The following is a 14771-nucleotide window of genomic DNA, read 5'->3' as shown; positions in this document are numbered from 1 at the left end:
TGATGTTTCTGATTGGCCACCTGCATGCCCCACCCTGGGGATCGAACCCACAACCCAGTCATGTGTCCTGACCAGGAATCGAATCCTGACCTCCTGGTTCACAGGTCAATGCTCAACCACTGAACCACGCCAGCTGGGCGTGGGCTCTTTCTTGGTGCATCCTTCCCTCATCCTGCTGTTTGCTGGGAGGAAGACCAGATCCTGGGTGTTTCAAAGATCAAGGAAATGAGAGGAAAAAGGGGCCAAGAGCTGGGTCATTTAACACTTGTTTCTCAAATACCCTAGAGCAGTGGTTCTCAACCTTGGCTGCACATTAGAATCACCTGGGAATCTTTTTAAAATCCTGATTTCTGGGCCTCATCCTCTGGAAATTCTGTTTCTTTGTTATGGGGTGGGGCCACAACATTAGTAACAAAGAAACAGAATTTCCAGAGGATGAGGCCCAGAAATCAGGATTTTAAAAAGATTCCCAGGTGATTCTAATGTGCAGCCAAGGTTGAGAACCACTGCCCTAGAGCAGTGGTCGACAAACTGCGGCCCCTTGAGTGTGGCTCTTCCACAAAATACCACGTGCGGGCGCACACGTACAGTGCGATTGAAACTTCGTGGCCACACTTAAGGGGCCAAAGAGCCGCATGTGGCTTGCGAGCCGCAGTTTGCCGACCACTGCCCTAGAGCATTGCTTCTTACAGTGTGGTTCTCGGACCAGCCTCCTCAGCATCACCTGTACGTTAGAGAGGCAAACTCTCAGGCCTCACCGCATGCCTGCCACGTCAGGAACTTTGGGGATGGGGCCCAGCAATCTGGGTTTGACATTCTCTCTAGGCGATGCCAGTGCATGATAAAGTTCGAGAACCTCTGCCCTGTAGGTAACAAGCAGTGTATTTCATATTTTATAGTTGGTGATGTATTTTGCTTAAAAAATGAAATTTCACTATCATCTATGCAATTCCTAAATATTTATTGAGTATGAATGTATGGATGCCTATCTCAAATTGAGGCACTGACAGGGCAACTGTATCATTGAGTACAAATCCATTTGCATCTGAAAGATAAAGAAGTTAGTAATAGCATTTCTAAAAGTGGGTGTAAAACTAACATTGGATAATGCACATTTAGAAATTATTTATATTTTTAATCTTCACCCAAGGATATTTTTCCATTGATTTTTAGAGAGAGTGAAAAAGAGAAGGAAAGACAGAGAGAAATATGGACGTGAGAGAAACACATCGATTGGTTGCCTCCTGCACGAGCCCCAACCAGGGCCTGGCCAGGGAGGAGCCTGCACCCAAGGTCTGTGCCCTTGACTGGAATCGAACCCAGGGCCCTTTGGTCCACAGGTCGACGCTCTATCCACTGAGCCAAACCAGCTAGGGCTAGAATTTCTTTGCAAGTATTCAGTTGCTATAGAAACGTGAGTTGTCATTAGGTGTCTAGAATTTGTTCTTTACTAAACTTTAGCCCATAAGACTGTGGTTGTCAACACTGACTGTATATTATAACTACTTGAAGCATTTAACAAGGAAGGAATGATGTCTGGGTTCCACCAACAGAGGCTCGATTTAATTGATCTGTGATGCAGCCTGAGCCTTGGCACACAGAATAGTCCAGAGTAAGTGCACCACAGCCATCATTATTATTATTACCATCATCATTACCATTATTATTTCCAGATCATAGTATTAAACCATGGCCATTACCTACCTACTGGCAAAGGACTGAAATTATAGACATGAACCTAAGAAGCATGGATCATCATTGCTGGATATGATACCTAACTGTCTCTGAGATGTATTTCTTAAGCTAAAAACCATAAACTGCCCAGCCAGTGTGCCTCAGTGGTTGAGCATCAACCTATGAACCAAGAGGTCACAGTTCGATTCCCAGTCAGGGCATATGCCTGGGTTATGGGCTTGATCCCCAGTGTGGAGTGTGCAGGAAGCAGCCAATCAATGATTCTCTCTCATCATTGATGTTTCTCTCTCTCTCTCTCTCTCTCTCTCCATCTCCCTTCTTTGAAATCAATAAAAATATATTTTTTTAAAAGAAAGAAAACCACAAACTCTCACTATTTTAATTCTTCCTTATATAATTATTAACTTTTCTATAATGCTCTTCAAAGGTCCATCTTATTAACTGCCCCTAAAATTTTGGGGTATGAGGAGAAATGTGTTTAGAGTAGGATTTTCATATTGAGAAGACTGAGTGCCAGCCTCCATTACTGGGACTTGGGGCTCAGACTGCTCTCTCTTGGTCATTAGCTTCTTTTCTTGGCCCAAGTGTGTAGCCTTCTATATCTGCACACCTGCAGCTCTAAGAAATATTGTAGTTGAACGTGCTTTACACTTGATGCCTTGGGTTGTGCATAGCATAGAAAAAAGAGGAATGCTATGTTATTTTTTCCATTCGCTAGGAGAATGAAGCTCTAAAAGGGCAGAAGTAGGCCTAACACCCATAACTTCTCACCACCAGTCTGTTTCGTCCTACTAAGCTATGTTGGTTGTTTTTTAAAATATATATTTTATTGATTTTTTTACAGAGAGGGAGAGAGAGGGAGAGAGAGTTAGAAACATCGATGAGAGAGGAACATCGATCGACTGCCTCCTGCACACTCCCTACTGAGTATGAGCCCGCAACCAAGGTACATGCCCTTGACCGGAATCGAACCTGGGACCCTTGAGTCTGTAGGGCGATGCTCTATCCACTGAGCCAAACCAGTTAGGGCTGCTGTAGCTTATCTTTGTTTAGAAATGTATTATAATTTCGCAATTTATTGAGTTTTTGGAGGTAGAGGAAAGAATTTATTACCAATTTCAGGTAAGAAAATTACCCAGGTAGTATATGTTCATTGTAGAAAAGTAGAAGTTCAAATAAGCAAAAATAAAATACCACTTGCCTGCTCCTTGGAGACTAGCACTGGTAATGACTACCCTTCTCGATTTTTTCAGTACATATGTGCATTTACGTGTGTATAGGTATATATGTATTTTTTAAGACATTTTAGCCTGGTTTTTAATGTAGCACTTTAAAATACACTGTCTCATTTGAGTCCTATAATAATAACGCCAGCACTAACTGTATTTCTTTTTCCCTAGGTGTAGGAGTCTTTAAATCCTTAGGATGTGGTTTAAGAGAGTAAAATCTGCATTGCATTTTGAACTTTATGTGTTACATTATTGGTGGTGAGGTATTTAAGAAGCATCTAACTTCATGTTAACTACTAAAAGAGGTAGCTAAGATTATTTGAATATTATTTCTATTTATTACAAAGACAAAAATACATTTCCTCTAGATAACAATAGGTTAAAAATTCTTATATATCCCCTTCTACCTCTTAAAACAATCCAAAAGATAGAAAATCCACCTTAAATATACCATTACCAGAATTCAAAGTGCTTTACAAAGCAGGGCAGATGGGAAAATCCTAGACAGAATTGTTTTCATTTTTACTCCCATGGTCATCTAATGGTACAAATAGAAAAAATATGACCCACATATTTGATATGAGCTATTGCAATTATTACCTCTAGTTTTACTAGACCATCAGAGGCTCAGGATTGCTGTTGATGAGAAAACACTTAGAGATGAAGGAAAACAAATGGTTGGAAATATCACACATTAAAAACAGGAGTTCATGAAAGACATTTTTTTTTTCATAAAATTGCTTTAAATCTGTAAATACCTGTGCTGAGGAAAAATGGAAGTCTCCTGGAAATTTTAGAGGATGCCTTGGTTTCAATCAGGAAATAAATGTCAGAAAAAATGAGAGAACCATACAGATTTATTTCTAGTGTTAAATTTACTCAAAGAGGCTATTGCAGGAGTAAAAAAAAAAAATGGGTCCCTGAGATTGGGAGACCCGGGCGTATGTTTATATGTCTATGGGCAGAGCCTCTCATGGGATGCAGTCACTTCAGAGACTGGAGTCCTTGCTGAAGGAACAATTAAGTCCTGGTTTACATCTCTGCTGTGAAGCATGTTTTGTCTCCCAGGTGTGGTAATTTTTCTTTGATAGAGTTATCTTGCAGCTTGGGAAACTTAGACTCTAATGCTAACATTCAAACATTTTACCAACAACTCAGTCATCAACCATGATCATCAGCATCACCATCATCACCATCATCACCATCATTACCACCACTATCACCATCACCATTACCATCACCACTATCACCACCACCACCACCACCACCACCACCACCAAAACCACCTCAGTCATTACCATCAACATCATCACCACTTACTATCATTATGATTACTTATCATTACACATAATTAACTAGGCTTAAAGGGGTTTTAAACAAATTCAAATATTTTACTAAAACCAACCATACAATTTTAGCCAAGCAATGTGAATGTATAAGGAACATTAAATTGTCACCCTGGAGCGATACATACACACTGACAGTATAGAATGGCAGGAGGTTGAGAGACACAAGAAAACAGACTTATAAGAACTCTTCATATATATATCCTCATTCATAAGTGAAATATGTTCATAAGAAAATATACTTTTCAAAAATATATTCAGAGAAAAGAAAAGAAAAAAGAATACGTTCAGTAACATATTATCCATGAAAATATTGCTAACGAAGATTTTTATTAAACTACTAGAGGCCTGATGCACGAAATTCATGCAAGAGTAGGACTTCCTTCCCCCCGGCTGCTGGCACCGGCTTCCCTCTGGTACCCAGGACCCGGGCTTCCCTTGCAGTCCAGAAGGACGTCCAGTCTAATTAGCATATTACGCTTTTATTATTATAGATTTTGAAATAATTATAGATTCACATGCAGTTGTAAGATATAACATAGAGAGATCCTCTGCACCCTTTGTACACTTTCCCTGGTGGTAACATTTTGCAAAATTCACTACAACATCACACTCAGAAGAGTGCAAATTACCACACACAACCCACTGATCTTACTCAGGTTTCCCCAGTTTTGCCAGTACTCATCTGTATATGTGTGTAGTTGATGCAATTTGATTGCGTGCATAGGTTCATGTATCCACTACAGCTTAAATAAAAACACATTGCTTTCATTTTCTAATATTTCAAATAATGTTTTAGTTTTTTATTATCCTCCAAAGGTGACCAGGGACCAGTTATTTTTCTTTAGTATATTTATACTCTCACTAATTTAAACATATTTTATGGTTTTACTCTACTGCAATTATTCTTGTTTTGTTGCCAAACTTTTTTTTTGGCCTGCAGAATTCTCTTCAGTTTTCCTCCTGTCTTTTTGACAATGCTATTAGTCTCTAACCGCTTCCTTGCTATCTGATATGACAAGATGTTCCAAGCTCATCTCATATGTTTCATTCTTCAGACCAGGAAATAACCATTTCCTCCAGAAACTTGGTTTCTTTTAGAGGTAAAATGGTGTCTCAAGGCCAAAAGTTAGGTACCAGAGAGCCTCATTTTTGGAGTAATGTGTGTTTTTGTGTTTCTATGGTGGAGAGTGATGAACAACTTACTGAAGTTTATACTAGTGCTTTTGATGGACTCTGAGACATATGTGTAAGACATTGTATACATGTTTAAGTATCAGATTTACATTATATATGACAAAATAAAAATATACATTAGATCTCAGCTAGAAATAACTAAAGCAAAGAACCAAAATGACTTTGAACCAAAATGAATATGGTCAAAAATATTTCTTCCTATACTGCTTCCTGCTTGTGTTAAAGCAAGCCATCAGGGAACTTGATCTTGGAGAAGCCATAGACAAAATGCATTTGAAATACAGTTTTCATGGCAATGGTCTCTGAAGTGATATCAACTCAGTGGAAGTTTACCTGGTATTGCATCACACAGACAAGAATCCTCCAAGGCTCCTAGAGAAAAGTGAACTTTTAATGAACCCCTGAGGTCTTCTTTGCAGTTGTGTTCCTGAGAGAGTTGATGATAGTTCATTGTTTTTCTCCATTTCTAACTTATGTGTAGTGGGATTAAGATTAGGCTTGGGGAGTCATTAGAGTCACTGGAGGACACAGCAAAGTTCTAAGTGTAAATCTTACAAATAAAGCACCATTATTATGGAGTATTAGCTAAACATGTCTCACAGAGGTGGATAAGCCAGCAGACATTGATTGATGTGGGCACACACATATGCACAGTGATAGGTATAGTGATTGTAGTTGGACTTGACTAGAAGCTGGGTTCCTGCATTTGTGATATGATTTCATAAACTTCTCATGAGATGCCCTGATAAAAATCATAGCTTAATCACTTATTCACTGAAGCTTGAGTTTCTCCAAATAGAGATCCCTCCTGCCTTTGGCCAAAAATATCATAAATGCTGTGTGAATGTATTTGGATTAAAGGTAGCTACACACCAGCTCAGTTAGTCCCTGTACAAAGGAGTTTATCAGATCCTGTCCTGAGAGCAGATTTGGAAATTAAGGGAATTTAGAACAGCTGGTGCTGGCTATTTGAAGACCAGATATGTGTGTGGGTGGTGACCTTCATTGTGTGACTTCTGAGTTTCTAAGAAAGCTCAGACAGGTCCTTTGCTTCCCCTAACTTGTCACTACTACCAAATTCCTTCCAGTAGAGCCAGTGCTTATGGTGAAGCCACTCACTGAGGCCCAGGACAGTAATGCATTGCCTTGGAGGAGTGATATGTTCACTTGTGAGTCCATTAGAATAGTTGATGTTAACAGCACAGCTCTGACCATAGTCTCTCAAGACTTTCCTTAAATTGCCTAACTTACCATCCTATTTAAACATACAACTCACAACCCACACCTCTTTCTTTGTTTTTTATAGCTCCTATTACTTTCTAAAATATTACATAAGTTACTTATGTTATTAATTGTTTGTCTTCCCCTACTAGAGTAAAAGCTCAACAAAGACAGGGAACTGTGTTTTGTGTAGTGCAGTCCCTAAAACAGTGCCAAACAGAGTTTCTCAATTAGTATTTGTTGGGTGAATCAATTGATGTCACTCTGTTATTCAAAGACAAAGAGAGAATCTTAAAAGCAACAAGAGAAAAGCAGTTAGTTACCTACAAGAGAGCTCCCATAAGACTGTCAGCTGATTTCTCAGCAGAAACATTAGAGGCCAGCAGGGATTGGCACAAAATATTCAAAGTGATAAAAGCAAGGACTTATAAATGTTATAGGAGGCAGTTAGTTGGATATTAACCAAAAGAGAGGAGCGAACCAGTCAAAAGCCTGATTAAGCTTTACAATGAGTCTACCCCACTAAGTGGCGGGGAGGAGAAGATAGTGCAGGGGAAGTCTTTTCACTGGTGCATGTGCAGTAGAAGCCAAAATGGCGACCATAAAGGGGATGAGAGAAACCTGGGAAAATCTGGGAAAGAGATTGGACGGCTTGAAAGAAAGCCTACCCTCCTCTCCCAGGCCCAGGGAAATAGAAGGAAGCTTAACAAAGGCCCCAGTCTCTTTTTGGCAGCCACACAGGCCAGAGAACAGCTGGAAGCAGAAACTGAGCTGGACTGCTGAAGCCTTGGATGCCAGGGTAATGGCATAGCAACTCTGGGCACTGGCCCTTCTGGTCCTGGTGGGCACCCTGGAAGCTGGACTTCTTCCACAGTGAGACTGAGTTGAACGAGTTGCTCGTGGATGAGGCACTGGGCATGGTGTGCCTGGTGGTAGTGAACGCAGCCTACCAGCTGAGTGCCAGGAAGTGCCTTGTCAAGCGTGGCAGCCTTTGCGGGGACATCTGTGCTCTGTGCACCCTTCCTTCTCTTGGACCATAGTTGTGTTTTCTTTTCTCCTAAATGCAAAGGGTCCCCATGAAACTTACAACTAGGGAAGCAGTGGGCTTTAAGGACTCTCCTTTTTGCCTCTATAATTTCCTTCCCTGAGTCTAGGCAGCCCAGTCTGGGCACTCTCCCGCTAATGTGATCTTGCCTCTTCTATCCTAAGCCTTTCCTTTGTTTCACTCTAATAAATCTTACCACTTGTGCTTAAAATCCTCTTATATGTGTGTCCCTGAAATTCATTTCCTGTGATCCCATATCCTCCAGTAATACAACCAAGATTATTCTACCCAGCAAAACTACCATTGAGATTCAAAAGATAGATAAAGAGCTTCCCAGACAAGAAAATGCTAAAGGAGTTTATCACCACCAAACTAGTATTACAAGAAATGTTAACGGCTCTTCTTAAAAAGGAGAAGAAAAAAAAGATGAAATATATGAATAATAAAATGGCAATAAATACACATCTATAAACAACTTGTAAATTGACCAGTTTAAAATCGCCTGTTGGTGAATTCGCTTTCTGGAACTGATTTTTTCAGGGAAATGGCCTAACCCCTTTAGTTAGAATCAATTTGACTTTATTACTGTACTGAGCAGTGGGAAATTGTATCATTTATTAAAATAGGGAATATAGGATGGGAACGTTTTTGAAGAATAGTAGTGATATATTTTTTTAATGTGTAGAATTTTAGTTGACTGTTGGGGGTTCAGATGTGGATCTCAATACAGATTTAGAAGTCATCAACAGGAGATAACTCAAGACATGGAAGTGAACAAAATCAGGAGCTCATCGAAGCTGTTTCACATGAAGGTCTCTCAGCTGCTGTCTCTTCTCTCTGGCCAGGTTTCTGTTTCTTCTTGAAGCTGGGAATCCTGTATGTAGGGATGGGTTTAGTACCATATTCATGCATTTGATTACCTACCAGAAGGCTAAGACCTCATGCACAGATATGTGACATATATACAGACTTTCATTATATGTAAATCTCCACATGCCCCGTGATGTGCCCTGTATAATATATAGTTTACGTTAGAAATAAAGAAGGAAGCCATTTTCCACAGATTCAAGTTTTGGAAAGGGGACACTACTGCACAAACAGAAAGACAAAATAGCTGTTTTTATTCTGTATTATAACAAGTCATCAGATAACATGGCTTTAGAGAAGCCCTGCTGAAGATGCATCTGGAAATGAGGTTGCCATGGAAACTGTCTCTGATGTTGCAAAATCTCCCTAGAGCTTTCAGAGAACCCCCAATTTTGTCTTTGCACTTGGATCTCAAGAAGAGCTTATTTTAATTTCATTTTGATGAATTATTTTTTCTCCTTTTTGTTCAGTGGGATCGACAACAGGGATTGGGATCCATGAGAGTTACTCTGGGTAGTGGACAATTCTCAGTGAAAGCAGAGTAAATAGACAGATGAGGCACCATGATTGCTGAGTCTTATCTGGGGGTGAGCAAGTCCTCGCTGCTACACCTGCACATCCCCAGAAACACACACAGGCCTGTGTGCAGTGGTTTTAGTTGGACTTGCCTGGAGGAAGATGGATTCTGCCTTTGTGGTTTGATTTCCTATCTTCCCCAAAAGAACTTCTGCCATTAACATAGGATGAAACCTATATAATCCACTGGCTATAAAATCTTTCATCCTTGCCCGGCCAGTGAGGCTCTGTGGTTGAGCGTTGACCCATGCACCAAGAGGTCACCAGTTCCATTTCCATCAGGGCACATGCCCCGTTACAGGCTCGATCCCCAGCAGGGGGTGTGCAAGAGGCAGTTGATTGATGTTTCTCTCATCAGTGTTTCTATCTCTCTCTCCCTCTCCCTTCCTCTCTCTCTACATTCAATAAATACGTATATATTTTTTAAAATCTTTCATTCTGAATATGTAAAAAAAAACACAAAACCCTGGTAAGGGGTGTAGACTGCAAGTTGCCCCACTAAACTGTGTTAGTCCCTATATAAGTGAAATTCCTTCTTAGACAATTTGACAATGTGTGTGGGTGACAGTAGCCAGAACTGTTGCCTGGAGACAAAATTGGGTGCTGTCAGTAACATACATCAATGCCTGTGTTTGCTTAAGAAACCCTGCAAGATCCTTGGCCCCCATACAGTTTAGAGTTGGACAGACCAGAATTTGACTCAAGATTCTGGAACCTACAAGCTATGTGTGCTCCTCACTTTTAAAGTGGAGATTGATAGGTCTAACCTATATGGTTGTTGTGAGGAATAAACACAGTAAAATTATTTATGTGTTGCTTTGGGTTCTTTGGAAAAAAAAAAAGACTGTACCCTTTTATGTAATGATGTTTATTTTGAATTTATATTAGTTCACACAAACACTCCATCCATGCTTTTGTTCCGGCCCTCCGGTCCAGTTTAAGAACCCATTGTGGCCCTCGGGTCAAAAAGTTTGCCCACCCCTGGTCTAACCTATATGGTTGTTGTGAGGAATAAACACAGTAAAATCATTTATGCGTTGCTTTGGGTTCTTTGGATGAGGGTGCCAGATCAAATACACAGTATACTGTACCAGATAATTGCTCAATACAAGCACAAGCCTTATTTTTACCACAGAGCTTTGCTTTTAATTGTACTTGGAAAGATGTAACCTGAATGACAGGTTAGGCCATTAAAAGCCCCATCAAGTGTTATCAAGGGCCTAAAAAACACTTCTTCCTTGGGGAGCAGTGATCCTGAGGGAGCCTCTGTAACTAGGTCACTGCGGGCTCTGCTCCAGAATAAAACTCCTCAGTCCCCACTTACCCATCGGCGTTATCCAGGTGCTGTCTCACCCCCAGAAGCTGGACAGGAGGCTCAGGACAAAGCCAGGCCGGGATCACAGGAGAACCAAAGCCACCTGGAGGTTTTGGTTTCTAAAGGAGAGAAGCAGAAGCAGAGGGGCCTGAGCTCTGAGTTGTCACCTCCTTTCCACCAGGGGGTGGCCATCTGAGTCTCCAGGAGAGAGATGGGTGGGAGCCAGCGCAGTGCAGCACAGTGACTCCAGGCAGAAGGAGGGGAGTGCCTGCCTGGCCCGGTAGGTCCTGGAGCAGAGAGGTTAACCTCCAAGCCCGGGAGCCAGACTTGCCTGGGTCCCCTCTGCTGCCACTTAGAAGGACTGGGACTTGTGCAAGGAACTTACTGGTATGCCCAGTGTCCTCATCTGTTAAAGGGGTTTAATCAGAGAGCCCGAGAGCATTGGAACAGTGCCACTGGCATAGTTAGCGCTGGGGTCAATGTTCCTTAGGTTGAATTAGTCACTTTACTGTACTATTCCAGGATTATTTTCACACATTATTCCACAGCCATCCCAGCTAAAGACCAGGCAACAAGACTTCATCTTCCTGTTCTGATGAGCACTGACCGAAGGTGGACAGTCTAGGCAGGGCCCACTGGCTTCAGCCTCTCAAGAGCACCCGAGAGAAGGTCTTTACAGAACTTGAGTGAGGGCTTTAGAGGGAAGGAAGCGCCAGAAGAGGGCAGGGTGCAGGGTCACCCCAGCCGGGCTTTGTGGACTTCTCCTCAGTTGGATTGGCCCTTACCTGGGAGGCAAATCTCACCCTCAGTTACTAGAATGGTTCAAGCCACTTTGGGACCCTGAAGACAGAGATGCAGGTACAAGAAAATGCCATCTTCTTTGAAGTTCAAAACCTGTGTTCGAATGCTGTTCTCAAGAATGGGGTTCCTCCCCTCTCTTTCTCTAAGCAATTCTTTTCCTTTTCCCTCCCAGACCCTCCCGGAGGAGAATGGCTGCAGATAACGCCTCCTCGGTGACAGAGTTTATCCTCTCGGGCTTGACAGACCAGCCAGGACTCCAGCTGCCCCTCTTCTTCCTGTTTCTCGGTTTTTACATGGTCACTGTGGTGGGGAACCTGGGCATGATCACGTTGATTGGGCTGAACTCGCACCTTCACATTCCCATGTATTTTTTCCTCTTCAACTTGTCCTTCATAGATTTGAGTTTCTCGACTACCGTCACCCCCAAAATGCTGACGAGTTTTGTCTCCAAGAAGAACATCATCTCCTATGCAGGATGTGTGACTCAGTTCTTTTTCTTCTGTTTCTTTGTGTTTTCGGAATCCTTCATCCTCTCAGCCATGGCATATGACCGCTATGTTGCCATCTGCAAGCCACTGTTGTACACGGTCACCATGTCTCCGCAGGTGTGTTTATCTCTCTTGCTGGGTGTCTATGGGATGGGGATTTGGGGGGCTTTCGCTCATACAGGAAATATAATGTTTCTGACCTTTTGTGCTGACAACCTTGTCAATCATTATATGTGTGACATCATTCCTTTCCTCGAGCTGGCCTGCAACAGCTCTTACATAAACTTGCTGGTGGTCTTTGTTGTTGTGGCCATTGGCATTGGGCTGCCTATTGCTACCATTTTTATCTCTTACGGTTTCATTCTTTCCAGCATTTTCCACATTAGCTCCATTGAAGGCAGGTCCAAAGCCTTCAGTACCTGCAGCTCCCACATAATTGCAGTTTCTCTTTTCTTTGGTTCAGGAGCTTTCATGTATCTCAAACCGCCTTCTGTTTTACCCCTGGACCAGGGGAAAGTGTCTTCTCTGTTCTACACCATTGTGGTGCCCATGTTGAACCCCTTAATCTACAGCCTGAGGAATAAGGATGTCAAATTTGCCCTGAAGAAATCCTTGGACAGAATAACTTTCCTTTAGAAAAGAAAAACTAGGAATTGAGAAAACGGATGAGGAATTTTTTATTAGAGCGTTAGTATTACTATTTTTATTTTTGATAAGGAATTCAAGCTTCATGCTTTTCTATTCTATATATAAAGGAAATTTTAACTGTCCCAAATGGGTTTATTCTCTCTCATTCTCATCCCCTAAATCTTCCTTCTTTATTTTATGAAATAGTTTCTGCGATTACAGAGTACCCAATATTGAATGGGGCTTCAGAATCACTTAGTCTAGAATTTTATATAATACATCACACTTTAGAGAGGCAGAAGTATTTGAAGGTTGTCCGGGAAAATAAAGCTTTCTGGTGGCAGAGCTGGAACTGAAATCTCAGCTTGAATCCCAATCCAATTTGTTTTCCCTTATGTCATGTTTTCTTGCCCCACCACTTTCTTGGAAGATTTCATTTCACATGTTATTTGACCTAGCACGTGCAAATTTCAAATGTATTAACAGTAATCTCATGCTACTTTCACAAAATAATTTTAATATAGCACCTTTTGCAAGAGAGTAGGAAGTGAAAACTTTTGTTGAGTTAGTCCTGGCAAAATGACAAAATCAGTGTCTGATAAATTTTGTAGTGTTTTTGCCAAATGTGTGTTGTTGGTTTGTATCCATGTATTTGCTTTTGAGTTTTAAAAATAGTTGACTTTAAAAAATATTTTTATTGATTTTTAGAGGGAGAGGTAGGGGGAGGGAGGGAGAGAGAAACATCAATGTGAGAGCGGAACACAGATTACTACCTCCTGCACACTCCCCACCGGGGATCGAGCCCACAACCCAGGTATGTTCCCTGACCAGGAATCGAACTGGCAACGCTCAGGAGCACAGAACTATGCCCACCCAACTGAGCCACACCAGCCAGGGCAAAAAAAAACTGGTTTACATCTTTACTGAAGTATATAAACTTATATTCATAAGCACATATCCTAAGTGTACAGCTCAGTCAGCTCTCATCTGATTAGGGAACTGAATGCTACTAGCACCCAGAAGCCACCTGTGTGCTCTTTTGTAATAACTGCCATTTCCCAAAGGGTAATCATTATCATGACTTCTAATAGCATCGTTTAGTTTTGCCTTATACTTTACAAAAATGGAATTATATGTGTGTGCTCTTTTGCGTTGGGCTTCTTTTGCTCTGCATCATATTTGTGAGAACCATCCATTTGCGCCTGTTTTGTACTTAATATAAATGGAATTACATGTATACATTTTTTGTGTCTGGATTCTCTGCTCAACATATTTTTAAATATATTTTTAGTGATTTCAGAGAGGAAGGAAGAGGGAGAGGGAGAGAGAGATAGAAACAGCAATGATGAGAGAGAATCATTGATCAGTTGCCTCCTGCATGCCCCACCCTGGGGATCCAGCCCATAACCTGGGCATGTGCTCTGACCGGGATTCAAATGGTGACCTCCTGGTTCATAGGTTGACGCTCAACCACTGAGCCATGTCAGCCAGGCTGCTCAACATATTTTTGAGATTCATCCATGTTGTTGCGCATATCAAATTTTGATTCCTTTTATTGTATAGAAGTATAACAATTTGAATATCTTCATCAACTGATGGCCAATTGGGTTTCTAGTTTCTGGCTACTGTGAACATTCTAATTTGTATCTTATGGGGAAGATATATATGCATTTCTTTTGGTTATATACCAGTGAGAATTGGTATATTGGGATTACTTTGCATATGTTCATCTTTATTAGTTTTCAAAGAGGTTGTATTAATTTACATTTCATCAGCAGTTTGTGAGAGTCTTAATTGCTCCACATCTTTACTATTTTGTTTTTGTAATTAACAAACAATTTAGCCATTTTGCAAAGTGTGTAGTAGCATTGGGTTGAGGTTTTAACTTGCATTTCTCTAATGATGAATGCAGTTGGCCACCTTGACCGTTCCAATGTCTTCTGTTGCGAAGTGTATGTTCAACTTTTTCCTGCTTTTCTGCTAGGTTGTCTATCTCTTTATTATTGATTTGCAGGAATTCTTTTTATATTTTGCATATAAGACCACGATCAGATATGTTTTATTTATATTTTTCTCACTCCATTGTTTGACTTTTCATTCTCTTAATGGCCAGAAATTCATCCTTTTCAGGTAGTCAATGTAGCTAGTGTTTTCTGTACCCTATTTAAGAAACTTTTGCTTATCCCAATGTCCTAACATTTTTTCTGTTCTCTAAATGATTTTAGCTGTTCTCTAAATTATTTTTGTTTTATCTTTATCATGTTCTTCAGTCATTTGGAATTAGTTTTTTAACATATGGTATGAGATGGGGATTAGAGACTAGAAATAGCGGCTAGAGGGGATTAGAGAGATTAGAGACCAAAG

The 14771-nt window shown here is 40.9% G+C and overlaps 1 protein-coding gene across 1 annotated transcript; it reads left to right on the top strand.

Moving 5' to 3' along the window:
- The first annotated feature begins 11441 nt into the window (after positions 1-11441).
- LOC102260646 (olfactory receptor 8B12) lies at positions 11442-12416 on the top strand. The gene has a single exon (XM_005875551.2). The coding sequence runs from the start codon at positions 11481-11483 to the stop codon at positions 12414-12416; it is 936 nt and encodes a 311-aa protein (XP_005875613.1). The 5' UTR covers positions 11442-11480.
- Positions 12417-14771: the final 2355 nt, after the last annotated feature.

The sequence above is a fragment of the Myotis brandtii genome, unplaced genomic scaffold (assembly GCF_000412655.1).
Source record: "Myotis brandtii unplaced genomic scaffold, ASM41265v1 scaffold463, whole genome shotgun sequence".
In the NCBI taxonomy this organism is placed as follows: domain Eukaryota; kingdom Metazoa; phylum Chordata; class Mammalia; order Chiroptera; family Vespertilionidae; genus Myotis; species Myotis brandtii.
The sequence above is the reverse complement of the archived record's forward strand: the minus strand, read 5'-3'. Positions and strand labels throughout refer to the sequence as shown.